Here is a 26,967-nt window from a genome sequence, read left to right on the forward strand (position 1 = left end):
CAACGGTGAGTGCTCCTCGAGAGACACTCCGCGGTGAGGCCGTCTGGCGCAGCTCATGTTGGAAAAACCCTCAGAACAGAGGAGCTTTGGGGGAAGTGTGCCTCTCACAAAACATGGAAAGAGAAATGTCTGGATTTGTCACCTGTCCTTTACAGGAAGAGAGAAGGGGCAGTGGCCCACTCTTCCGCGAGGTCATGGTCAGAATTACTATGCAAATCAACTTGGAGGATCTGTGGAGAAAGCAGCTTCACCTTGAGGCTTTGTAAGGTCTCCAATGAACTGTTGGGAGGAAGCCCCCAGCAGATGACTGGGGTCACCTTGGGAGACTAATTTGGTAGGGAACTTGAGTCAGTCACGTCAACTGGTTGAAAAGGGTGTGACTTTTCCTATACTTAAGGATTGTGACTGTGTTTCCCTATTTAATTGCTTAATCAGGATGCGGGGTCCTAAGGTTGCATTCTAGGCTTTTAAAAACAATATGTAATCTTGCCCTCTGGAGTCAACTTCATGATCTATAATTGTGCAATGCAAAATGAGAGAGGGGGAGGGAGGGAGGAAGAAAGGAGATTGAGATTTCCTCCTGTGGGCTTCTAGCATTACAAGGAATCTTAAATATTTTAATGCTTGTGTCTGGAATGGGAGGCCCATCTGTTTTATTGCATTTGAAAGTAGAAGTGGCTTTCCATTCCTTTTCCTGGGATCTTGCTGCTCTTTACAAATTTTAATCTCCAACTCAGATGTCATTTAAATATTAAAAATGACCACTGCTGGCTGTGCGCGATGCACAATTACCCTGTCTCGGAGGACAGAGAAATATTATGTTCATCCATCACCATCTGGACTATACTTAAAAGTCAGTTACTTGCAAAGATCAGTGGACATTAAAAAAAAAAAAAAAGGTCTGGGAGCATCTTTTTGTTGTTGTTGTTAATCCTCAACAGAAGATATTTTTTTCCATTGATTTTTAGAAAGAGTAGAAGGGAGGGAGGGAGAGGGAGAGGGAGAGAGAAACATCAATGTGAGAGAGACACAATGATGGGTTGCCTCCTGCATGCGCCCAGACTGGGGCTGGGGATCGGACCTGCAGCCCAGGTTCGTGCCTTTGACCGGGAATCGAACCTGGGACCCTTCGATGTGCAGGCTGGTGCTCTAGCCACTGAACCACACCAACCAGGGCAGGAGCACTTTTTATGTGACAGCAAAGTTGATTGTAATCTGCCCAGGTCTGTAGGTTTGCCAGCCCAGGTTCCTAGAGGCTACGTCATTCTTTCCAGCCCCTCCTCTGCATTTAGCAAAGAAACAGGCAGGATGGTGGGTTTCCTTTTATAGCAGCCCAAGCAGAGGATCCTCTTAGCTCAGAATCCTTCTTTTCAGCTTTATGGATTCTGCTAATGGAAAGAGAACAAAAAAAACTGTATTTGATTAATCTGCCTCATGGCCTTTTAAATGGTTTTCTTGATACATGTTGGATGTCCTAAAAATATAACTACAGAAATAGCCAAATCATTAAAACCACAAATAGGTGAAAAGAGTATCACTTCAGCTATTGATATGAGTACTTGCGCTGACCCTGCTCTGGAGCATGAGAACAGAGCGATCACGAAAGGCAAGCCCTGGGCGTGGCACCTGCGATCACACGACGTCTAAAGTAAACCAGAGATGAGTTTACATCCCTTACAGGCGCTCCGGGCTTGGCCTCGGGGAAAGCTTTGAGAACCAGAAAAAGAGGCTACTGGAGTGTAGTAGACACTTGGGCCATAAAGTGTAAGTCAATTTCTAGTTCCGATCGCTTGTTTCGGGGGAAGACACTTGAGCTTCCTGAGCTTCAGTTCCTCACCAGTCAAATGAGTTTCCTAGCTCCCAGACCCCAGAGCTGTCTAAAACTGTGAGCCCCTCTGCACACAGACGCGCCATGTCCCATCACTGTTACTTATCAGAAGGAAGGTGGTAAGATTTCACAGAATCTACATTCTGTTTGAATGAAACATAGTTCCTGCAGCTTCTCCAAGATGCCTGATTTTAAGAAAAGAAACCAACAGAGGGAGAGAGTAGGATGCCTGACTTTGTTTAATCCTTACAATAACCCTGAGAGGTGGGCATTATTAATCCCATTGCGCATATGAAGAACCTGAGTGAAATGCAGAGAATTTAAGCAACTTTCTAAAATAATTACACAGTTGACAAGTGGCTGCGTTGGTATTTGACCTCACAGCCCGGGGGCCATTTACTGCTCGTGATGTCTTGTTGAAGCAAGTTGAGTATAGCATCTGTCAGAGATTGATTCGAAGTTTCAATCTGCAAATTCTTCCTATGCCTAAATGCTCTATAAATGCAACGTTGCTTTTTTAAGGAATGTGAAAACACCGATCAGTAATGCTTACGTTCTAACTTATTTTCTAGATATATTTTCAGCAGTCAGCCACATGTTCTTTCTCAAGCCCTTGAGAATCAACAAAACGCAGAAAACTAGACAATAAATAAAGGGAGGGCGTCACAGTTGCGGTCATTTTGGAATTAGTAATTTAGAGTGTGACAAGTTCTTATTTCCATTCCTAGCTGTCAAAGGTCAGCCATTCTAGTCTGGAATCAAACATGCTGGTTTGCCTCTAGCTGTTGGGAAACAGCCTACATCATCACAATTCTGTAAGGGGAAGTCGTCTGGGGAATGGATGCTGCTGTTACCCTGAGGAAGTGTCTGGCTTTCGATTCTTTCTGGGTATTTATTTATATCCATAATTAGTGCGTTTTTATTCTGTAAGAGGATCCTTCACTATGGAATAGTGAGAATGCTCAGAACACTTTCCAGAATTATGACAGGATGGATATAGGATGACACCTGTGGCCAACCATACTGTCCATGTGACCCGAGCCCAAGTGTTACTTAGCAGCCCTGCGTAGTGTACAAACCAATAACTGTGAAGCTGGATCACTATAGTGGTTTCCTACATTCTACACACATTGTTTGGGGCGTAATTTCTTCCTGAAGTTGTGTTCCCTTTTTTCCAAATGGCGTTGATTGTAATTTTGTGTCTCTTTAGTTTCTGAGCACCAAGGTTCGTTGTTTTCCAATTATCAAGTTAACTTGATGGAATGGGCTTTCTCCTCCATATCTATCACTTTCTTTCGCAACCTGATACATAGTCATTGCAAATCAAGTTCTTCTCTTTCGTTGTACATTTCCATTTGTCTTTGCTTTCATAGGTTCTTACAAAATCATAAAATATTTAAGATGAGAGACATCTTAGCAATCAGCTAATTTACCCCTTCTAATTTTAAGAGAAAAAAATGAGAACTGTGATTTAATTGATGAATTTTTGTTTGTTTTCTTGTATCTGTATGTATGTGTGTGTGTGTGTCTGTGTATTTGATACACAAGAGCTTGAGTTAAACTTTTACCATCCTGCTCACTCAGTGATCTAAAAACTTTTCCTTTCCCTTTTACATGCTTGTATCTTATTTCTAGTAAGAAAACATTTATTGATCTCTTCCGACCCTTAACAATTTCTATATACCTCTAAATTTAATACCCTAACAAGAATTGACCTACCTCTTGTTCTGGATTTGGGAGAAGTACTATAAACATTTCCCTCTAACCTAATGGTCGGGAAGTACTTATATATTCTCTGATGAAAAGTAGATGGTGCAATTTTTTGACCAACTATATTATAAGATAATTTCTTATCAAGAGAGACCTCAAAACATATACTCAAGTTTATAGATCTATGGGTTTCCAAAGACAGAGAAAAAAGGCAGGTATTTGATTCTATCAACTGAAACATATAGGTATTAGAAAATAACTGGACTTAAAGCATTGGGAGGGTTTCAGAGCTTGCCAAGGTCAACTCCCTATTTAACATGAATTCCTTTAAAATGTCTGCCAAATGGTCACTGGTGCCGCCCTTGATTCTCAGCTAATAGGGCTTTCATGATCTCACAGTCAAGCTTTAGCAGCTCAAGCTGTCATCTTGGGCCCTTAGGTTCCACTAATTGTCCAGGTCCCATCCCTTATGCCATAAGGAACAAATTCAATCTGGCTCCACATGACATTCCTCCAGGCACTTGTCGCTGGTCACTTTCACATCACTCTCTGTCCTCACCCTAGGATGCTTTGTCAGGCTGGTCATGCTCCTCTGAGCACTCTTAAGTTAGTCATAACCTTCCTTTTTAGAACATGGTGCTTGGGGATGAATGCAGCTCCAAGAGGCACTTAATTTGTCTGTCCTGGGGCAGCCTTTCCCCTTTCTCCCTCTGGACACATTGACTTTCAGCAATGTATGCATTGGGCTTTTGGTGGCCAATTGCACATTGTCAGATATAGAGCTCACTGACACATATCAATTAACAGCAACCCACTGTTTCAATGCCATTTCTAGGTCATGCCTTCCATTTCCCACACTGGTGTAACAGATTCTGGGGACACAACCGTACAATCATTCATCTATCCAAATGACTACTTACTATCTTTTCAGTCCAAGTTAAACCTTGTCAGTAGAAAACATATACTTTGACATCATTGCAGCTCTTTTTTTAAAAAACTTTCCTTCTTGAAGCCTTCTTCAGAATTTATTTGGACTGTGAAAAAGTCTCTTGGTGTAGCTGCTTGTCCTTGGGGAGGATGTGAGCCCTGGCTGTTGGCTTCTAGTCCTACTGTCCTAGTCCCATGCAGCCAAAGGCCTGAGAGCGAGGCTGGTGGTTTGCTGAGACATCTTCTTTCACTAGCTAGTGGGAAACCAAATTAGTGTGGAGACTCCATGCCTAGAATCCCATATCTAGGAGACTGAGTTCAAGATTGTTATAGCCTTGTAACTTGGCTTGCTGGCCCGTTCGTAGAGGACACCTGTATAGGTCCTATGAATCATCCCCACCCTCTACGTTCAAGCTAGAGACAGCTATGGGCCATTCTGTCCCATAGTACCAGTGCTAGTTACAGCTCGACTTTGGAAGTTGAGGCACAGGTGACGTGTGACAGTACTTGAAAGGATGTGAAAAGGCAACTCACTCTCTGTGAATAACCTCCAATCCTGTCTGGACAAATGAACATCTGGGTGAAATTTCCCACAGACAACAGAATGCTTACCAGCTCAGGCCATTATGGACCTTGTTAGGATGGTTAATAGAGCACAAGATATATCTAATGTGACAGAAATATTTCTCAGCAAATGCAGCCACAGCCAAGATGAAAAATGGATCCACTAAGGAGTTCTAGCTCCGTGCAAGGTTGACTGTTGGCAAGATGAATCAGGTTAAAGCTGAAAACCGACTGCTTAGCCTGTCTCTCTCTTAAGAATTCCTCTATGTGCTCTAAGTGTTCCTAAATGAGCTTAGGTTGACACAACTGGTCTTTTGAGTTTTTGCCCCAAGCTTTGTTTGTTTGTTTTTGTAAAATAAGTCCACATCAGGCTGAGAATCTTGAAACTCAGGGCCCTCTTACCCTTTATGGATTGTAGGAGTAGCAGAAATCCAGGCTTCAGCAATAGAGAGAAGCATATTCCCTACAGACTTGTGCACCTAAGAAATAAACCCTCAACAGGTACTGATACTCAGCAAGGGTAGCTGCCTCCTGCTGGTTGAGATGGTTTAGGTACAGTGGGTAGTAGGTGGGCATACAGGGCTCTAAGACTGGCCTGGGGGCTCTGACAATACCTTGTAAATCAGCAGCTGTGTGAATTAGCCTCCTGGCTTGTGGGAAGTTGAGCCTTGGAGGAACTGTTTGGGCAGCAGTAACCCTTTTGTTTTCAACAAACTGCTCCATGTTATGCCCTAGGAAAATGTTGACATTTATATAAAGGGTTGGGTTGCTGTGTCTCAGAGGCTGCCCCACACGCAGAGGAGTATGAGGACCATCTGAATTTTAAGATGCTGCTGTGATTAATCTGTGAATTTGGGTTTACTTGGCGAGTGCTTACCTTCCTGCATGTGGGGAAATATATACACCCCACTTTATCTTCATCTTCCCAACAACCTGTCCAAAGTAGGTATTGTTTTCTCCATTTTAAAGATGAAGAAACCAAGGCTCAGACAGTTTAAGTGATGCTTATGAGATCTAAGACTCTTTCCACTACTTCACTGCAATTACTTGACCCACTGAAAAATCTCTGTGGTTTGTCCAGCAAAAATCCATTCTGATAACTTAATCTGAGTTCATTTAGCTGTTTTATGAAAAGTGTAATAGGGAAATAACTACCCTCCTTAAAGTAGCCCTCGCATATGGTATATATAAATCATTGAATGCTTCTTTAGGGAATGAATGGATGGCTCTACTTCCTTTCTTCTTCCTAAAGAGTCTGGTTTTCTTTTTATCTTTGGGAAAATTGGCCCTGTTGGGAAGTGGGATTCTCTCATTTGGGCAAGTATCTGTCTCTCTGTGTAGCAAATGAGAAGGACTCTACTAGACCTTCAGCAACAACAACTCCCCTCCTCGGTGACTGCTTTCCTGGTCTCAGGATCCCTTGAAGGGACTTTGTTCTGATCACAGGGTTTGTGAGTTGATTTGCTGGCAAAGTGGTGATACAGCTGAGAATCTAAGGTTCTGATCGTGGCGTCCATTTGCACAGGGCAAAGCAATTGCGATGACTCAGGGCGCCCCTCATCTGCTTGCCCACTCTCTCCCCTCTGCTGTGATTTTCAAAGAGATTCCAGTAACCAGGGTCCTCCACTGACAACAAAGAGACTTTGATGAGTTACGTGTCCCTGGCATCTCACAGATGCTCCCGTGCTTCCATTTCTTGTCCTGGAAGTCGATGTTAGCAGTTGATAACTTTCTCTTTTGTACCGCTAACAAGATACTTGAAATTTTTAAGAGAAGCTATGATCTTATATGTAGTAATATCGGTTTGTGGTGGGAGGATTAGCTCATTAGTGGAATTCAGATGGACGACCTCCATGCCCTCACTGTGCATGAATACTTTTTTTTTTAAGAGAGTAGGCTGGTTAAGGTGGGTGTTGAGAATCGAGTTTGTCTGTCTGCCAGTGGCTTTTTAGTCTTTCACAAATAATAATCCTGAACCAAGCTGTTGTGATGCTTTTCTTCAATATAAACCATCTTAAAAAGATCTCTTTCACTCTTGTTATTAGTAAATCTATGGCCTGTTGTCTTTATTTGGTTAAGGGATAGTGCAAATGCTATTAAGTTTATAGGTCTGAGCGCTATAGGTAGTTCAGGTCACTATTTTGTACCACAAGCCTAGGTTGAACCCCTAACTTCAACCCATATCTGTAGTAAATCTTCAAAGGGAATGGAATGGTTGAAAGAGGGACTTTATTTGTACCATTCATTTGTTCAGTGGTATTTATTAATCATTTCTGTGTCAGGCATTGGAAATGTAGAAAGATAGGCCCCATGGAAATTCCAAGGGCGAGAGATAGCAATCAAATAAAACACACGAACAAGCACGATAATTTCAGATATTGATATGGGCTATGAGGACAGTGAAGTCAGGTAATATAGTGAAGTGTGGCTGGGCAGATGAGACACTCCTTTGAGGAGGGAGGTGATCAGTGATCTGAGACTTCAGTGATGAGAAAATCCAGATGTAGAGGGAAAGGCTTCCATCAGGGGAACCAGCTTGTGCACAGGCCCTGAGGCAAGAGCAAAGGGCCAAGAATAGAATTAAGCCTGTGGCTTAAAGACAGTAAACTCTGGGAGGCACAAGTGGGTCAAGATGGAAAGAGGACTGACCTTGGAATCAGAACCTTGGGCTGGGGTGTGAATCCCAACTTCCATTTTCCCATCTCACAGGTGGGTTCACGAATACCTACTGCACAGGGCTGCTGCGAGGCTTGTGTGAACACGAAACAACTGCTCATCAGTGGCAGGGCCGTTCACTCCATTCAATGCCTGTATGTTTTTGGCCTAGAAAAGTTTTGGTCTTTGCTTTGCCTAATCCTGAAGCATCACATCATGAAGAAGCCCAGGGGCCCTTAGGTAACATCAAGGGCCAACTCCAAAATAAAAATGAGCGCAATGCTGTGTGCTCCAGCAAGAACCTTGGATTCTGAAACAGCCTCTGTATGACCTCGGCTGAAACTCTTTCCCTCTCTGGTCTCAGATTCTTGTTTACCAAAACCAGGAGAGGTTGGAACAGCTGATCTGTAAGCTCCTTTTCAGTTCTGTCTGGGATTCTGATTTAAGATGCTCTTATGGGACTCAAGACAACACCCAGCCAGACACGACCAGGCACAGGCAAAGCAAGAGAGATGCCAGGGGCGAGGAGTGTGTGTCAAAGCTTGTGGGTTCAGGCAAGTGGCTTTGATTGCAGGAATCAGAATGACAAGGTCTTTATTGAGAGAGCAGGCTGTGAACAGCAAGAATTAATGCTGCAAGTCACTTTTACGAGGTTTTTCTCTGCCTTTGGTGTGTGCGTGTGTGTGCACGCACATGTGTACATGTTGGCTATGTGTTTTCCTCTTTCTGCCTTAGAATTATGCTAAATGTTTCCCCCAATAAAAACCACATTCAAAGGCTCCCACCTGGGGGTGAGAAGCCCCCCATGGCTGGTGCATTGATTAGTAAGTGACAACTAAAACTGCGTTCACATTGCAAAAGGTATTCACATCATAGCAGCCTTGCTGACAAAAGAGTGACTGGATCCGGTGATGGCACATTGTTTGCAGAGCTGAGCTGGGCCTCTCCAGACAAAAGCCGCATTAGGGACGTGACTTCAGGCTTAAATGAGAGTGCTGAATCATTCTGGAGCCTTCCAATACAGAGTTTTCCTCCAGATTTTGTAATAAGCAATTTCAAGAAAAACAGCCCAACAAGCCAATATTTTTTTCAGAAATACCAGCTAAGCATACCCAGGGGCCAGAAAATAATTGCTTCTTTCTCCTGCCCCATCCTCCCACCCCTGTAGCCGGCCTGCCTCGTTCTGAAACTGGGAGAAGCCTCCTGATTTAACTCTGTATTCTGCTCTCACTGACGTTTTTTAAATTGATAGGTATCCTAGATTTGCTTTGCCTCCCTACCAACATGGCCCCAGTATATTTCTCACAAATAGCTTTCTCTCTGGAACTTACTGTCACCCTTTCTCACTCATGCCCTCAGTTTTTCTTCCTTCTCGGGTAGGATCATGATTATTAGCGAAATAACAGTAAAATTCCACTAGAAACACTGACAGAAAATGCCATCTTAAATACAGATTTGCAAACCCAATTTGCACATGCAAAAATAAATATATTTTATGTGTACAAATCCATGCATATGTGTCTTTGTGTGTCCCGTGTATATGTACTTATTATACATGAATTACATGTCTGAAACTTCCTGAAACACAGCATATGTGTGTGAGAATAGGTATGTATTTATCTAGATTTTTTCTAGATCAGACATAGCAGTATGATGTAATAAAAACAGGCTTTTTAATCCATTACATATGGATTGAAAAGCATTGATTCACACATAGATCCATTCATTCTTTATTCAACAAATAGTTATCATTGCTTGCTGAACACTATCTTAGGTGCTAGAGAAATAGTGGTAAACAGGACAGGTTTGCTGTTATTTTTTTTAAAAAGGATTTTAATTTACTTCTAAAAGGTTGTGAGCAGATCTGTATCTATTATGATAACACATAAGGCACTTTACGATAAAATAGAACAAAAAATGTCTCATAAAACCAGAAATAAAGAATGCTTTCAGACACTTGAGCTGAGCAAAGTTTCAACACTTGGGAAAAAAAAGAAAAAAAGACTAAACTTCCTGATGGCCAAAGCAAATAAGAAAACATTGAATTATATAATTATGATTTTCTAATTGCAGAGATGATAAAAATCACTTTTCTGGGAAAACAAAACTTTAAAGTGGGAATTTATCATTCTTTTAAAAAAGATAGTAACACCATGAATAATTAAGGAAAGACAAGGTAATAATTTTCAAATATTATACTTTAAAGGTAAAAATTAAAATTATAACTAAATTATAATCCAGTGAGGGTAGTTTTGAAGTTGAAACTGTTAAGAAGTCTAAAAAGCTTTGATAACTCGTTCAAAGTGAGAAAGAGCAGTGACTATATTTAGTTAATGTGACCATTCCACAGCGTGTCTTCAGTATTGGACGTCTTAAATGAGTTTTGGCCAAATCACACAATTTATCTAACACGTACTCTAAGGCAGATATTCCATCTGATGAAAGTCAGAGCCCTAAATTTCAAGGAGCAGTACCAAGGAAAACAAGTTGACGTTGGCTGCTGAAAAAGAAGGGTCCACTAGAGGACCGCTGCATTTCCATGTTCCAAAGACTGAAGTCATCTATTTCAATGCCCTGATTTCGCTGGTGAGGTCGGGGGACTTGTCTAGGGCTACACACTAGTTGGTGGCTCTTTCACCATTTGAACTAAAATCTCCAGAGAAACCAGACATCCTGACATATAATTTCTTACACTAAATGCTTTATTCGTCATGCGTATTAAAGCACTATCACAAATCATGTGAATATTCTGGCAGTATACTGAAAACAGAGGACTGAGTTGGGTGACCGCAGTGCTCTTCACGTCTCCCGTTTAGAGTTTGCAATGTCGCTATTCTCGTTCGTTCAAGCACGCTGGTGACCCTCAGCATGAAAGCCTACCTGAGTAATGCCACCAAGGGAGCTCAGAGCAAAGGCCGGGAATCAGTTCTGTTTTGCTTCAGAAGACCTGACCCATTTTACAGCAGCAGATATAAATACGATTCCAAGACCACAGAAAGAATCTGGAAGTCCCTCTCCCTCTGGGTTGCTCATGATGATATTGAACTTGGACTTCCTAGGAAATGTGGTGGCTGATCCTGTCTCCTTTCCACGAGTGATGTTCCTCCTGGGCCTTATGCATCCCTCTCTAATGCTTGCACCCTCACTTCCAAACCCTTCACCTCACCACGTGTAGCTGAGGGTGCAAGACTCACCAACTTGGTCCCTTTTGGCCGCATTAACTCACTGGAAACCTGGCCGCTTAAGACCTGAATTAAAGTTGTAGGAGCGACACTTAGGGTTGGGCTAAAAGCTTACTTACTTTTGGACTCAGGTGGGTTTTTATACTCATCTGGCCACTTGCTAGTTGTGTGATACTGACTAACCATGTTGGGCTTGGGGATTCTTGATTGTAAACTTAGGACAAAAGCACTTACCTCATGGTATAGCTGTGCGGAACAGAAATAATATATATATAAAGCAGTGGCCATGCAATAGGCAGTCAATAAGTGGTAACATTATTTAAGCATAAAGTGAGCCCCAACTGCATATATAGGCTTTTGAAAGACTTCCTTTAAGGCAGTTGTAACTACTATTTTTTTTTATGAAATTACATCACTTTTTAGGAATCTCAGTCAGTTTATGATTTTGCATAATTAATAATCATTACAGTCACACAGGAAATGGCTAAGTTCCAATCTTTAACACCCTCTCCTTCCCACCTTTTATTTTGATTGTCTTGTAGTTACCGAGGCTCTGTCAAACCTAACCCAGCAAAATTATTTTTTTAAATTGCTTAAATGAGATTTTCCTATGACCCAGGGTTGACACATTAAGTGATAAGAGTGTCTCCTTGGTAATGATGATCAGTAACAGAGGAGATGCTAGAAAGATACCTGCTTAGACCGGCTTGCACGGCAATCCCTTGAAACTCATTTGAGGGACCATTTTTATTATTAATTATTTAGGACTATGGAGCGGATCAGTCCTCAGGCTGACAGTATTTTCCAGTGAATTACCGTCTACACATGTGTCAGTGTTAAGTGTGTGTGCGCGTGGGCGCGGCCCCAGGCACAGCAAGGGAGCGCATTCCTCACACGGGCGTGATTCCCAGGCTGATCCGCACCCTGCACTGCCATGTACCAGCTCCTTGAGCAAGTTATGCTGTTTTTCTGAATCTCCATTTTCTTATATGTAAAATGGTATGTGTAATGCTATAAACAAAACAGCCAAGCAGTTTTCAGTCGCTTAGACATTTTAGTAATTAAATGGCCGTGACTTCATTTACACACACTGAGGTTATATTTTATTCTAGCATCTTCAATATGATTTGCCTCGCAAGCCACCAAAGATGGTATCCAAAAGTACAGACTGCTTCGTGAAAACAACCTACTGCCTTGATTGATCCTGACAGTGGCTCCAAGAGTGAGGAGCAGTGGTCTCCACTTTCCCTATGAGGGAACTGAGGTGTAGAGGTGAAGTGATCTGCCCAGTGTCACCCAGGGGACTTCTGGAGGCCTGGGACACACCCCCACAGCTGCCTCCAAAGCCAGGCTTGCAACTGCTCTCCTGGTCACCTCACCGTGGCCCAAGGCTTCCATGAAGAACAGCAACGTGGTAGTTGTGAAATTGGCACTGGCATCTGGTTCTCTTTACCCAGCTGATGTGGCCCTTTCTCCTGGACACAACTGTGCTCCCTTGTGTCCCAGCTGGTACAGTTTCTTAAAGGAACCCTCCACTCTGCCCTGGCAGAGACACCGGGAAGGAGAAGGCGTTGGGGGAAACTCAAACTGGACATGCGGTGCACGCTGGCTTCACTTAGACACACACCCATCTGCTGACACATCTTCAGAGCACCTGGTGGGGGTGCTGGGCTGGCCTCATAAGTTTCCTACAGCCACATAACTGCAGCAGCCACCGCTCCTGGTGATTCCACCCAGGAAAGGATGGGAGAACTGCTGGGCCCTGACTGCTTAATCCCTTCCTAATCTCTGGAGTCTCATAAATCCTTTAACTCCTCAAATACTGAACAGTAAGAACTTGGTTTACAGACACATTCCAGTCATAGGAGGCCTAGCTACTGAGCTATGAAATTCAGGGAAAGCAGGGGAGTAAAAAGGCTGCCAGGGGGCTACCTTGAAATTAGTTTGAATATAATCAGTGAGAAACGGAGGCAAACTCCTACTTACAGAATTATTATTTTTGTTTAGCAAGATATATAGACTTAATTTTGCCCAGAAAATTGCATAGGGAAAAACCTCTCAGTAGAACCATTGAAAAGCAATTTAATATTTTTAATATGGCAAATCTTTCTGATTTGCAACTATTTAGCCATGAAATCTTAAAATCCAATCAAAGTCTATTTTTAATAAATGCTGCTTTACCAATTTTATTGTCCATTTAACAACCTAAGAAAATTAACATTCTTTAGGTGCTTAAATTTAACCCTAATGACAAACATTAAGCTTTCCAACTGTCATTCAGGTAATTTAGTGCCTGTAAAAGATGGGTTTGCTTTTCTGATATCTGGTCTCAAAATTGTAAATAAGGTCAATTTACCCAGCAGCCTGCAAATTCCTAAGCAATTTTGTCTTACTCCCCAGCAGTCATTTAGAAACATAAAAATGCAGTATGTTGCATGACAAATAAGAACACTTGAGAGGTTTTGCATTTCATTCATTAACATTTCTTCAAAGGATTGGGCAGAAGTTAGTTTCATCATGAAAGTGGCACCTGGAGAAGTGACATGACTAGTGTCATTCAATGAGACAGAGGTGGGGAGCAATTTTCTCACTTTGCAAGTTCTCTCGCTTAAGATCAGTGGACAGCACACTGGACTAGTATTTAGTGGATCAATGCTCTGAGTTTGTTGCAAAGCAGTGTTGCCTAGCTGAGCTCAGATTCTTCCTCTAGAAGGTAGTAATAATCTTAAAACATAGCTCATGGGATTTTGAGCTGACTTAATTCTACCTGATAAATAAAAATGTTTGCAAACCAGAATCTTTCCTTTTCTAAAGTAAGGAAGTATAGCATCTTTCTGGTTGTTCTCTAGATATCTGCTCTGACCAGGATCAAATACACAACTCTGGCCATGTCTGCAGCATAATCTCTGTTTGCTTAAAACAACCATTTTTCGTTGCCATACACTAGTCATAAAATGCTTACCCTGGTCCCTGAGAGTTACAAAAATGTGTGAATGAACCAACACAAAACCGATCCACTGCTAGAAAGACAAACCTGGCATTGATGCGTCTACTGACTGCGTCTTCCCGGCCACTGCCCAGTGCAGCTCCTACACACCCTTCCTGTCTCCATAGCCTTGTTGTTCTCATGAGAAGCTCACCATCATATATACATTTTATTTTACTTATATGCTGTCTCCTCAATTAGAATGTAAGTTCACTAGGGCAGGGGTTTTTGTCTGTTTCATTCTCTGTCATATCTCTCACACCAAGAACAATGATTGACACAGAGAAAAATGAATGGATCGTGTCCAGCATGCGACTATTATACAGATGCTCATGTATCTTCAGCCAAAGGAAACCTGGGAACTATTAGGAATGGCTCACTAAGACTTAGGTTGCTTTTAAGATTTCAATTCTGATGTGTCAAAGTCCACAATAAAATAATTTGGTTATTATTCATGTCTTCTACCATTGGCATCGTCAGTGGTTTGTTATTCCAGTTATCTCTGTCCTTTTGGTTTTTCTCTTTGTGAATAGGGAGTGCAGGTCTTGTCTTAGATACTCATCTTAGATTTATAGAAAACATAAGCTGTAATGAGGGTGTGCTATACACTGAATGTATGTGTCCTTCCCAAATTCATATGTTGAAACTTAATTCTCAACATGATGGTATTTGGAAGAAAAGGCTTTGGAAGATGGTTAGGTCACAAGGGAAAATTCCTCTGGTATGGCGTTAATGCCCTTATAAAAGAGATTCGAGAGCTGCCTCACCCCTTCCCCCATGTGAGGACACATAGAGAAGACAGCTTTTTATGAATCCGAAAGAGGACTCTCACCAGACACCAAATTTGCCAGTACCTTGGTCCTGGGTTTCCCAGCCTCTAGAACTGTGAGAAATAAATATCTGTTGCTTATAAGTCACCCTGTCTATGGCATTTTGTTAAGCAGCTCAAATGCCAGGGAGTTTCCCCCTCCCCCTATCAGAATTTACATGTAAATTCTAAATCTACTCTCCTAAGCAATTACTCACCTTTTAATATTCACAAATTTCCATTGTATACTCAATTGCAAGAAACCAAAGTGTGATTATAAACAGCACTAATAATAAACAGGCAAAAAAAAATGTTTACCACCCTCTGTTCCCACAGCACTTGGGAGATCTGTCAAATGGTTCTGAGGCAGATTGGAAAGAGGGGGTTGTGTTTGAAGTCATAGCCCAACTGCTAGTGGTGCAGTTTCCCTATTTTATAGTTTAGGAATTACTATTTAGAAAACTCTAGCTTTGCTCATGAGCTATAACAGGAGAAGGTGAGCCTGCAGGGATCTTTAAAGAGAAAAATCCAGTGGAGAAGGAGCAGAAGAACTGGGAAAAAAATAAAAAAATCCCACTATGCTGTTGCTTTCATGAGTCTGAGACAGGGATTTTCCTCTATCTTTATACAACCACACAGTGGACAAGATGTGACAGCGCAGGAGAGGGGCACTTCTTTCTACGTTTAATCCTCTCAGGTCTCTGGCTCCTTGAGTTGGAAAAACACTTCATTTTGTAGGATTTTCCTAAATAAAACTCTATACTTTGCTTGTACAGGAAGGAGGAGAATGTGATTCTATTTCCACATCTAGAGCTGGTGTGGACACGTATTTGTGAGCCGTTGTTGAAGAGAGTATAAAATGACGCAGGTGGTGGTGGAAAGTGTCTTCTGTCAGCCTGTCCCACCTAGGATTTTTCTGTTTCTTTTGTGACCTTCACTTGGCCACTTCTGCTTTCAGGGAATTTTCCAGACAAAGCCTCATGATTGTCTACCCGAGAGACCCAAAAGGCTTTAAATGTATCTGGTCAATTTCCAGAGGGAAAGAAGCAATGTAGAGACAAGTGTCCTGTTTGAGGACATTGGCTTCATCTAGAGAGTCTAAATGAGTCCCCCAAATGTGCATACATGCTACCAATACATTTATTTCTCTTTTAATTTTTATCATGGAAGTTCTTCCGTGCTTTGACATAGACCAGTGGCCACAGTAGGGAAAGTAAGCGCGGCTCAGTCATTAGAATTTATAACATGCAGAGAAGGTTTACTCACCAGCACTGACAGTGATCGCTTCAATAAACTGCTCTCTCCAGCTGTTTGTCCCAACCACCAGGGCTAGGTTTGTCTTCTTAATAAGTTTGTCCACGGTGCTCTAGAAAGGGTGAAATGAATAAGAAAATAACTGCTGGGTTAGCTAAGGCCTTGGAAAATCTAAGACTTTGATGATTTTGAAACCCCAGAGTTATATAAAGAAAGGGTAGCAGATGTTAGGCTCAGAACAACAGTATTGACATCAAACACTGTTATGATTATGCAAACAGGCATAGTCCTTACTTGGAAACATGCTGAAATGGAAACTTCTTTTTCATAGCAAATACAAGCCTCCCTCACCGCCTAAATGGCCAATGAAGAATGGCCTCGATGTTCAGATTAGCAGATGCTGCAAAAGCCCATCCCCTTCCCCTGAATGCTTTATGAACTTGCTTCTAGACGGGCTTCATCTATAGTGTGCTGTCGGCAACTGAATTAACATATGCCCCACTCAGCAGTTATATATCTGCGAATAACCTGAATTGGCAGAGAGATTATAAAACTAGAAACTGTTATGGTACTTTGTTTATCAATACATTGCAGTCAGACAGCAGAACCTCAAAAGTGCTGCTGTATGATCACCTATAAATGGATTTTTCTCTGGCTCCCGATTTTGTCAGCCCAGGGGCTGTCAAGAGAATTCACTCTCTCCCTACTCCTGTTGCAAACAAGAAAGCACAAGATAAGAAAAGGTCAATGCATAGAGTTTAGGGCACACTGCAATTTACCTTGCACTGAGTCCCCCTTGCTTTACTAACACTGAACCTCTTATTTTTCTTTCTCTTTCAGCCTTTTTTAAGTACTTGGTTTTTACAATTAGCACTTTCTAGCTTTCTAATTGTCACTTAATGTAACAACTGGAGCAGCCAAGCATTTGCAAGAAAACTAAGTAAGCAGATGCATCCAAAGCACTACCACACATCACAGCCACTACAGGGAAGAGGGTCATGTCCAGAACACGAGGCTGCTCTTCCCAGAGGGACCACCACATCGACTAGTCTACCACACAACCACACTTACTGTCAGAGCATCCTCGAATTCCCACTAATTGCAAAGAGGCAGAAAACACGTATTATTTGTCTTAGGTCAAACTCTGTACATGTTTAATGCAGTGTACCTGAATTGACTATGGTTTGAGAGAGAGAGAGAGAGAGCACATTATCAGCTAACTGGGAGTGGGAAAAAAAAGCAATCTGAGCCTGTACAGAGGGCCAAAGCTATCAGAATATCAAGTGTGTTAGTTCAACAAGAGGCTTTTGAACTGGCTTGAAATATTGACATAACATGAGAGGGCCCATCTCCAACTGGCCCACTCTGGATTTCTAACACGGTTCTTTGCTAGCTTGTTTGTCCTTAAGGTGGTGACCTTTCAGCCTCTGGCCTTGTGTCTAGAACTGCCAGTGCTCCTGACAGTAGCTGTAGCCATCACTGCTCTTGGCCACCAGAACTTGAGGCACATGGCAAGCATCTGGCTTTTCTCTCTCAGCCACATCTCATCAAGCACCTTGTCTTGGTTGATGCCAGGTCAGAGTTCTGTGTAGAATGTAGCAAGAAATGGCCTTGATTTTTCCTAAATGTAACGGAAACTTGGGGCAGGTCTCTCTCCAAAGGAACCCTCTTTGCTCTGAAGCCCGGGCAGAGAATCCCATGTTTATCACCTGGAGATAAACAGTTGAACAGATAAACTGGTCTAACAGTTGAATGCCTCAAGAAATCTCTCTAAAGAACAACGTTTTAAGATAAATAGAACTTTAAATTTATAAGTATGTAATACTCAGGATAGACTGTGAACTTTAGTTCATGTTAACCCTGGGGGACTATGGGATAGCTTGGGTTCTTCCTAGGACTTAATTTGCATATGTGTCCTCCTTTGACCTATGGGAGGAGGCAGAGTGAATAAGCTGAATCTGAAGTTCAGGCACTTGAACTGGGACAGTGCCATCTGCGTTTACCTGGAGGTTTCCTATATGTTAGTGGCATCACTGCCCAAGCCTTAGGAGTGACTGTTATAACCTCACCTTCAGCAACGGCTTCTAGGAAAGCCAAGCCCTCAGTCACAAGTAAACAAGAACCCAGCGGGCAAAATCGAGTGGGGCACTGTAAGGTGTCATCTGGCTTTGGCATTTTAATGCAGTTCTGAGACCTTTAAGCAAGTTCTTTAAAGTGGCCATGGTTTAGAAAAAGAAATTTCTTAAAGAAATAATAGATGAAAATTGAGGGTACTTCGGAAAAATGCCCCCAAGGTGCCCTTTACTGATAACAGAAAAGGTACTGATGAACTTTGAGGAGATGGGAGGAAATAGTCCAAGGAAGCTATTCTAGGAAGAAAACTACCCCAAACAACTAGACTTATGTAAAGAGACTTGGGGGACTTTCAAATGCTCAGATCACTAGGGTTGTTACCAGAGAGAGCTTTGGACTCAAGAAAGCACTGTTGTCTGGAAGACTGCCCTGCCATACCCAACCCAATGCGCCCTACAGGAAGGCACTATGATTGCTCTTCCTAGTCCAGGTACATGGAAGGGCAAGGTTGGGGGTTCTGCTGTAAGGAAGAGAACACAGTTCCCCATCAGTGTCCTGGAAGGGGTGGGAGACGAGCTTCTACAGAAATGCCTAGCCGTAGAGTCTCTGCTGCAGCAAGTGGCAGCAGGCCCTCTGATTCCAGCTGAAAAGAAGGTGCATGAGGAAGAGGGAGGTTGGACACATCGGGACAGACTGGCCCATGGAAACGCACGGTCTGAGCTATTGGTATTCTGCAATTACAGGGAGCTTGTGTGTGTACCAGTCGTGTGTGCAGTGAGCCAGCTTCCAGATCAAACAACAGGTGAGCTATGAGGGTCAGGGACCGCCTAGAAAGCACTGATCCTGGAATTTACCCCTGTCTGTTTTTCTAGGGGAATGAGTGAAAGGAAAAGTTAACAGATTTTTTTTTTCAGTTGCCTGAAGGGGGAAGTTTAATTGCATCTCTATCTTTTAAAAATTCCATTTTAATTGCAAAGGCATTTTTACTCTCCACTTGTCTTCTATCAGCCACCTCAATTTGTGAACTAAAAAAAAAAAAGATAATTAATGGGCCCAGCTAAAGGAAAAGAGGCCACGGAGATGGAAAATCCAGATAAAATACCGAGACTTCTAAGTTGGTGGCCTGATTCTCCCTTTTGGGATCCTCATTCTGGTTTCCCAGACAGAAGCAGTCAGCTTTTGAAACACAGGTGGAGAAAAGACTGCTGTGCTCTGGATGTGTAGTTCTGGAACGCCAGAGAAAGGCTGCTCTTCTTCACGCCCTCCCCTCCCCCTGCTGAACTACGGCGTGGCTCCCCTGGAGTTTTCTCAGATGTTAGGGCTGTGTGAGTGAGACGGGATGGGAGGTAGGCGAGGGGACGAGGGAGCAGCTAAGAGTGGGCAGGAACTTTCACCTCCAAGTCCTCAGCTTACCCTAAGGCCCATCTGTTTAACTTCTGCAAAGTAAGTGTCATCATGGAGAGAAGTGCTAATCCAATTTTATCAGCACAGTTACAAGCTCTCTGCTTACAGGCCTATACCTTCAGTATGTTGATGGTGCTAAAATGTCCTGGGATATTAAGAGGATGACTAAATATAAAAGGGAGTTGGTCGAGGGGATGTTCCACAGGGAGAGCTTACCATCTCCTCTCCAAACCAGAAGCCTCCTAATTTTCAGCACCTAACCGAAGGCACTTAAATTTCGTTGTGATTGCTTTGCACACGTGACACTCTCTTGGAACCCACCTTCGCTTCTTCCTTGATACCTTCTCAGACACAGTCCTCCTTTTGGGCCACCTCTGACCCTTTGACAGATGCCACCCACTGAGCCCTGGTTCTGATGTTGTTTGATTCGTGGGAACTTTCGATTCCTTACTGTCTAATTCCAATTCTGCTCTGAAGGCCTCTCGGTTAGTGAGCAAGTTTCTGAAGTTACATCTGCCTCTCTTTCCCAATGGATCTTACACTATGAAGAGTTTTGATGCCAGGATGGCGCTGGCCTCCCGGGTGGGCAGTGCGGGTGAGCGTACCTTGAATTCATAGGATTCTTCGATGATCACTTCCAGCTTGGTGTGTTCTCCCAGGATGGGGCGCCCCATTTCTGCAATGCGCCTCTCCTCCTCTTCTTTGCTGGTCAGCGGCTGCTTGTCGTCACATTCCTCTGCGAAAGGGATGGGCAAGAGAGTGAGCCACGTGCTCAGTTTTATCTGGAGCTCCCTGGATCAGGAAACCGAGGGGGAAGGAAGCCCTAATGACCTACTGAAAATCCCTGGGTGAGATCATAAGGCTGGAGGGGAGGACTGGACAGACGCTTGCTGTGTCAGGCAGCACGTCGCTAGGACAGCAAGAGATGATAACGTCCCACAGCCTAAGCACATGTGAAAGGGAGACCAGGGAAAACAACTTATGGGGTCACCTCGCTGACAAAGACTCTGCCTGCAGGCCGTCTATGCTGCGGGAATCCCGGCTGTCCCCTGCGACGCCGGCTCAGCTGGCTGTTTCTACATATTCCTTCAGCACGTGACCAAAAGGAAACACAACTAGAACAGCAAGAGTGACTCAAGGGGGGAGGGAATCTGGCCTCTTTCTCTCCACTTTCTAGAGGCAACAGAAAATGCCCCAGGGCCAAAGAGATGATGGAAGGGAAATTCTGACCCTAGCCTCTCACTTGCCAAGAACCTCTGTTGCAAGTTAAGAAGGAAAACATCCATCCCGTGTTTCAGTAAGATGCCTGCTCCAGGGCTTCCTCTCTGGTGCAAAGCTGAAATGTGCTAGGAAGACCTTGACCATGCTAATCTTAAAGTAAACAGGGAGGGTGGAGGTGAGGCCTTGGGGGAGTCGATACTACTCACCATGTGAGCGTGATTATTTCCAGAACCACCATGTAGCTTACACTCCAGGGAGGCTAGGGGGTGCTGGCAAAATGTTAATGGACTGGAGAGTCCATTAATGAGGGGAAGCTCACAGTCGGCTCCTCTCTGCTTGAAGGTCACGAGGATAAATCCCAGACTGAAAAGGCCACGCACATGTGAAGGACAAAGACTGTTCCTATAATCACTCAGCCCCTTTATCAGTCAGGCCCAGGATGCTACAGCAAGAAAGGCCACTTCCCCTCGGAGTCAAGTTGAATAAATCGCATCTCCAAGGAAGTAGTGTCGGTGGTATAGAAAGACCTCGGCCCTGACGTCCTCGCTTTTAGAACTAACCAGGCAAACTGCACACAGTGGGAGTCTGTGGACTGAGGAGATAGCAGAAAGGGAGGGACTTCTAGCCCAGGCCTCCTGTCTTTTGCATTTAGGCATCAACTTCCGCAGGACTCCACACCTCCTATGCGCTCCAAAGACACATGGCTTCCCTCTGCCGAGGGACTCCACCGTGGTGGCTCCATTTGATGCTCTAGCAAATGCTGCAACAACTGGTTCCTAGGCCCATTGTTCCCTGCTAGGGCACAGAGCAGACGGGCTAGAGGCACTGCTAGCATTTTATATACACCACGAGTAAAAACCAGCTGAAGTCCAAAGCAGAACATAACATATCACTGAAATCTTTAGTATGCATTCAATAGTGTCTTCCTAAAAGGATATTTCAGAATCTGCTTTCCTATCCCCAGTGATTACAGGGCCCTGAAGAGATGCAATGAAGACTAAAAAGCAATGATTTTGGATGGGCCAGAAATTGCTGAATGTTAGCAGATGCAAAGGAGAGGTGCAGGGAGATTAATTTTAATTGTAAATGTGGTCATCTTTTTTAAAGTAGACTAGGGAAGTTATGACCCAAGGGAAAGCGAAGGGTTGTGATTGGCGTCCTTAAGATTTGTCCTTGAAATTAAGAGTGTGTAGTCCAGGGGGTGGGCTAAATATGTGATGTCCAGTGTGCAAATCCATCATGTTTTGATTTTTACTGCCATCTGATCCTTGAATCCAGGATAATGTTGTTGGTAGCAGGTTATATTAATGTCTTGTTCCAAACCTTGGCTGAACATGCATGCCTTGAAGACTTACATCAAGTTAGAATTACTTTTTCAGAAGAACTACTATAACTTGGGTTTTTATTTGAACTGCAAAGCCATTGGGGAAGAATTATGCCTCCCCCTTTTCTGTGGTTTACTTATAAATGGTAAGTTGCTTTTAATGGGATCAAGGTCATTTTAATGGGATTCAAGGTAATAGAGAAATTACAAAAGAAAGGTGGTGTGAAGGCATTGTTTCACACTGCATTTCACAAAATGAAATGATTTGGAACATGATGTTGAATAAATGGACATGGTAGGAAATGAAATGGAATCATACAGTGAGTGGAAAGGTTATTCCCTTTTTAATCACCCTTCACTCCTTCTGATCAGGAAGAATTGCTTAGTTTGGTGCTGTTATGTCTGTAACTAGTTCCTGACATTTGGGTTTGTACATTTAAGAAAGAGAAAACAGCCCTCAGGCAAAGGGCATTTGACTGTATTTAGTTAGAACTTAATAACTTCTTTCCATTCTAATTTTTTTAACCTTATTTTCTACTAATGATAAATGATACTAGCTTTCCATTTGTGTTACTGACAAGATTTTCTTTAAAAAACAAATTTAGTGAAGTAGAAACATTAGGCAATTAAAAAAAAATCACATGAAGTAAACAATAGCATAGTTGGTGTGCAGTGAAGGCACAGATTATAAAGGAGGTTGGAGAGTGACCAAAATTTAGGAAACACTCTTAACAGATTTCACACTAACCTAAAGGAAAGCAAGACACCTTGTTTCCATCACTTCCCACTCTTGCTCCAAACTTGACTTGAATTTAATGCCTCACTTTTATTCTCTTGTCTACCCATCTGGAAAAGCTTCCCTATTTCCATCCAGATAATCCAACTTATCTTACAAAACCCCACCTCTTCTTGCATGAAATATCCCGATTGACCCATTAGGAATGACCACTCTAACCTTATACTAATTCCCTAATATTTGTTGTATTGAACAGGAACCCTGCTAATATACTTTAAAAAATTTTAAAGTTATCTTTAATAAACATCCAGCATGTAAACTTACTGAGTGAGACAGAATACGTCTCATTACTCTTCGAACTGTGCTCACAACCCCCAGAGCCTATTACAGCGTATAAAATGCCGTAGGTGCTCAGTAAATATTTGTTGTGAGACTCTCCAACTCACTGTTAGAAAGCCTCTTATTTGTTCTTTGTATGTAAAGATGATTTGTTCACTTAACCCATGTCATTGGGCTCCTACAGTATGTCAGTCCTTCCCCCTGAAGTCCTTCCCCCTTTTCCAGGAACTCGGGGCCTAATGGGAAGTGAGGCATGTAGGCGGGACAGCTTCTGGTACAGCAAGGCAAGGGCTGAGGGGCCAGGGACGAGGGGCAGCTCACTCTGCCTGACGGAGTCGGGAAGGCCTCAGGAAAGAGGAGATTCTTCAAATTGCCTTTGAAGCACGTACAGAAGCTTGCCAGGCGAAGGTGGTAGTAAGGATGGCTAGGAGGTGGCAAGGTAAGGAGGGGGCATTCCAGGCAGAGAGAGGTCAAAGCACAAGGGCATAGTGCCACGGAAGGGCCAGGGCTAATTTCACTAAATGTCATGAACATGTAAGAGACCATTATTCGATATGTAACTGAAGAAAGGCACTGGAAAAATCCAATTACTACTCTATAATGATACCGATAAATTAGCATTTATGGTGCAGGTTTTTGACACTGCAAAGAAGAGGGCTGAGTCTATTTTTTAAAAAGGTGTCCTCTTTTTGATAACTTTTATTGAAAAGAGGAATAGTTTAACAGCATTTTTTGATTATCTATTATGTTTGTTTGCTTTGCACTTTGAGCGCTGGATCAAATGTAATCCATTTTACTACGGTCAACTCAGTTTCATTCCCTAATGCAGAGTGAGAAAATTAATTATTTCTCTCTTTATATATATGTACATATACATGTATATATGTAGATACTATACACACACATATTCATGTATACTTTTCAAACTAACTATATTGTATTGACAAGTTCATAATCATACAACATCATGGTCTTAACCAACCAACACAACTTAAAGAGCAAATGCATAATTAATAGCCACTGTTTAAAATCAGTATTGATAGGACATAAAACAATCCTGTGATAAAATCACCAGCAGGGAAACCTCCCTTCTCCTGAGTAATCGATTTTGCAAATGGGAAATAACGAAAGCTAGGAGGTCCCTGGGATCTGGACAAAGCAGAATGATGCACAAGCTACTGCTGATGTTTCGGGCTCAGGCTGCATTGTCCAGCGGCATCACTGTGAGCAGCGAAGGGCTGAGAGTGATCCCTATTAGAAAACAATACAACCCACAGGAGGTCTGTGCCGGAGGGGCTACTGTGGGTATTCTTTCAAGTATTTGCCATTTTTAATCCTAACAAACAATGTCGAATTCCAAAAGGGATAGAAGCCAGTGGTGGAACAATTTGCTCCAGGCTATTTTAATCCTTGACTCAGATCTATGCTGGAAGTCTGAGAGCAGAGACCTCTTGAGAGTCTTCAGCGTGTGGCTGGCCTCTCTGATAAGAGCCTCAGGAGACTGGCACTTTTGTTTCCATGAGGAATATTCTAGAACAACTCTGCAGTCCGGGCTGGGTATCATGATTATTGAGTGGGGGTGTGGGAGGTGGAGAGGAGGGAGGAAGAAGGTGTTACTGGGGCAGACAGAAGTGTTTCTACTGCCATGGCCAGTGAGGGACCTTGCTGATATGAAAGAGGGACTATCCATGTCCTCATCTAGAGATGCAGGGCAAGGAGATGGTTCCTAGGCTCTGGATCTACGGAGATCTGGGACAGCGCTGGAATCCTCTAGTCAGCCTGTCAATGTTCCCCTCTGGAGAAACCCCACAGATGGACTATCATCTGTGCACATATGGCTCACATCATGTTCGCTGAAGGCAGGAAAGGCAGGCTCTGGGAAGAAATACAGTTTGCCTGCAGAGAGACTTCACTTAAGTTGGAATTAAAAACCCATGCTTGAGAAGTAAGATTTGCAAGAAATGTGAAATATATTGAAACTCTAGGGGGAGTGGCCATCAGGTTCAGTCTCCTCTGATGGTCCATGCTGCTCCCTCCACCACGAATGCCTCCTGTCCCGTTGCTGCTGATCCGCCTCAACCCCCAGCTACAGAGAGCCACTGCATTATTTAGTAATGTTTTAGAGGGGACAGAGGCTAAACTGTGTCACTTCAATGGCTAATGACCTTGAAGACAGTTAACTTCAATTAATTACACTGGTTTTCCAGGACCATGATGAAACGAGTACCTGCAATGGTGATTACAGTAGAGGGAATCGGATGTTCTCTAGCGTGAACTTTCCTGAAGACAGGCTGGCCTAGCAAAAGGACAGGCAGAAAATCAGCAGGATGCATTGCACGAGTTTGCTAGCAGAGCTCTGTGGAATTAGTAAGCTAAACAGCACATTGAGATGCACACATCACAAGCAATGTTAGAGAATTGAGTGGTCACAGGTCATTCCTATGTAGGTTGCAGAAGTGAGAGGTGATGGGGCAAATGTTCTGCAAGCCAAACCAGATCATATGAATGGACCACACATGCCACAGTAGTGGTACAGCCAGATTCCTGCAGGTTCATGTCCTTTAAGCTATTGCTTCCAGAGGCATCATGAAAAAATGGAAAGCACTTGGTGTGATGAAGGGTAGCCTGGTTTTCCTACTGGTGCCAACAACATAGCCCAGAGCAGGTCATTCCCCATTTCTTTTCAGATGTGAAAGGGGGTAATAGTTACTTGCTATTTCCACATCAAGGTTTGTTTGAAAGTCAAGTAACATAACATCTGGGAACATGTTTATATATTTCCTGGGCATTCTGAATGAGAGAATGTTGTATTCACTAGCAAGGTACACCATGGTCAGAGCAGCTGTTTGGATTACCTAGGCCTAGGGTTTTCATCACACTCCTGGTTCAATTGGCTGCCACATCCACCTGCTGTTGGCTTCTACCAAGACCTAACCTGGGAATCATGAGATTGGTGACTTGGTGTCAACTCTGTCATATGCTTGCTCTTTAAACTTGAGCAAGGCACTTCTCTTCCCTGAGACTCAGTTTTCTCAATTGTAAAATGGAACTGATCTCGAAGGGGGTTTGTTCCTCTAAGCTGTGTCCTGGAATGATTACGTGTTTTTAACTGTCAGGATTTTCATAGTCTGGTTTCCTTCCCTGTGCCTTAGTCTATTACATGATGAGATAATGTAATTGGAAGAGTAATTTTTAAAAGAGGTATATTGACTGTTATATGCTTCTAATTAATTAGGGAACTCTACAGCTGCCTGTTTGGGGAATCAAACTTTCTCCTCTCCAAACTGAACTAGAATACTTAATTTTATTAAAAATATCCAAATTAATGTGCGGTAATGTCCCCCTTTTGGGGGACCCCTGGTTTTTCATATGACTAGTGTTCATACTGGTGGCATATGTGAAACAGCTGGGCTTTGAATTGAAAAGAGGTAATGATGCAGAAAGGAATGAAGTGGTTAAGAGGAGGGAAATAGAAGTGCTGGGACTGGAACAGTCACCACATGGCCCTGGGCTTAAAGTCAGAGTGCCAGGCTCTGAGTCGAGAACGGGTGAAGGGGGGCAGATCGATCGATCTCTTTGCACCCTCATTTCCTCTCTTGTAAGTAAGAACAATAACATCTTATTCCATAGGACTGAGGAGTAAATGATACAACAAGTAAGAGTTGCTTTATGACCTCTAATGAGCTATAATGTATGGGGGTTATTATCATGTTAGGGTCAAGGGGGAATGAGCTCATAGGTCCAGACAAGAGCCTTTCAGGGAGGCGAGTTCTAGGAGCAACAGGTAAAGATTTACAAATGCTGAAACTACCTCCAGAACTTAATGGCCACCACTGAGGAGGTCTCTGAAATATAAGTACTGGGCTGTGGACCAAACTTTTCAATTTCCATACATCTTGCTTCAAATTTAGATTTTCACACTCAGCTGTACAAGACCACACGAACACTGCAGGCAA

At 42.9% G+C, this 26,967-nt stretch overlaps 1 protein-coding gene across 4 annotated transcripts in view; it reads right to left on the bottom strand.

Annotated features, from left to right (window-relative positions):
• The window catches only part of SLC8A1 (solute carrier family 8 member A1), a 249,026-nt gene that overhangs the window by 18,477 nt on the left and 203,582 nt on the right, over window positions 1-26,967 (bottom strand). For 2 of the 4 annotated variants that reach the window (XM_087823509.1, XM_087823508.1), the window contains 3 exons: window positions 25,239-25,307; window positions 19,997-20,127; window positions 15,927-16,026 (listed from right to left, as the gene is read on the bottom strand). In XM_087823509.1, coding sequence (XP_087679635.1) covers window positions 15,927-16,026; window positions 19,997-20,127; window positions 25,239-25,307 — 300 coding nt within the window. The remainder of the gene's footprint in view (window positions 1-15,926; window positions 16,027-19,996; window positions 20,128-25,238; window positions 25,308-26,967) is intronic. The other 2 variants (XM_087823512.1, XM_087823511.1) reach the window with 1 other exon arrangement.

Source organism: Miniopterus natalensis, chromosome 13, assembly GCF_054644295.1.
Source record: "Miniopterus natalensis isolate mMinNat1 chromosome 13, mMinNat1.hap1, whole genome shotgun sequence".
In the NCBI taxonomy this organism is placed as follows: Eukaryota; Metazoa; Chordata; class Mammalia; order Chiroptera; family Miniopteridae; genus Miniopterus; species Miniopterus natalensis.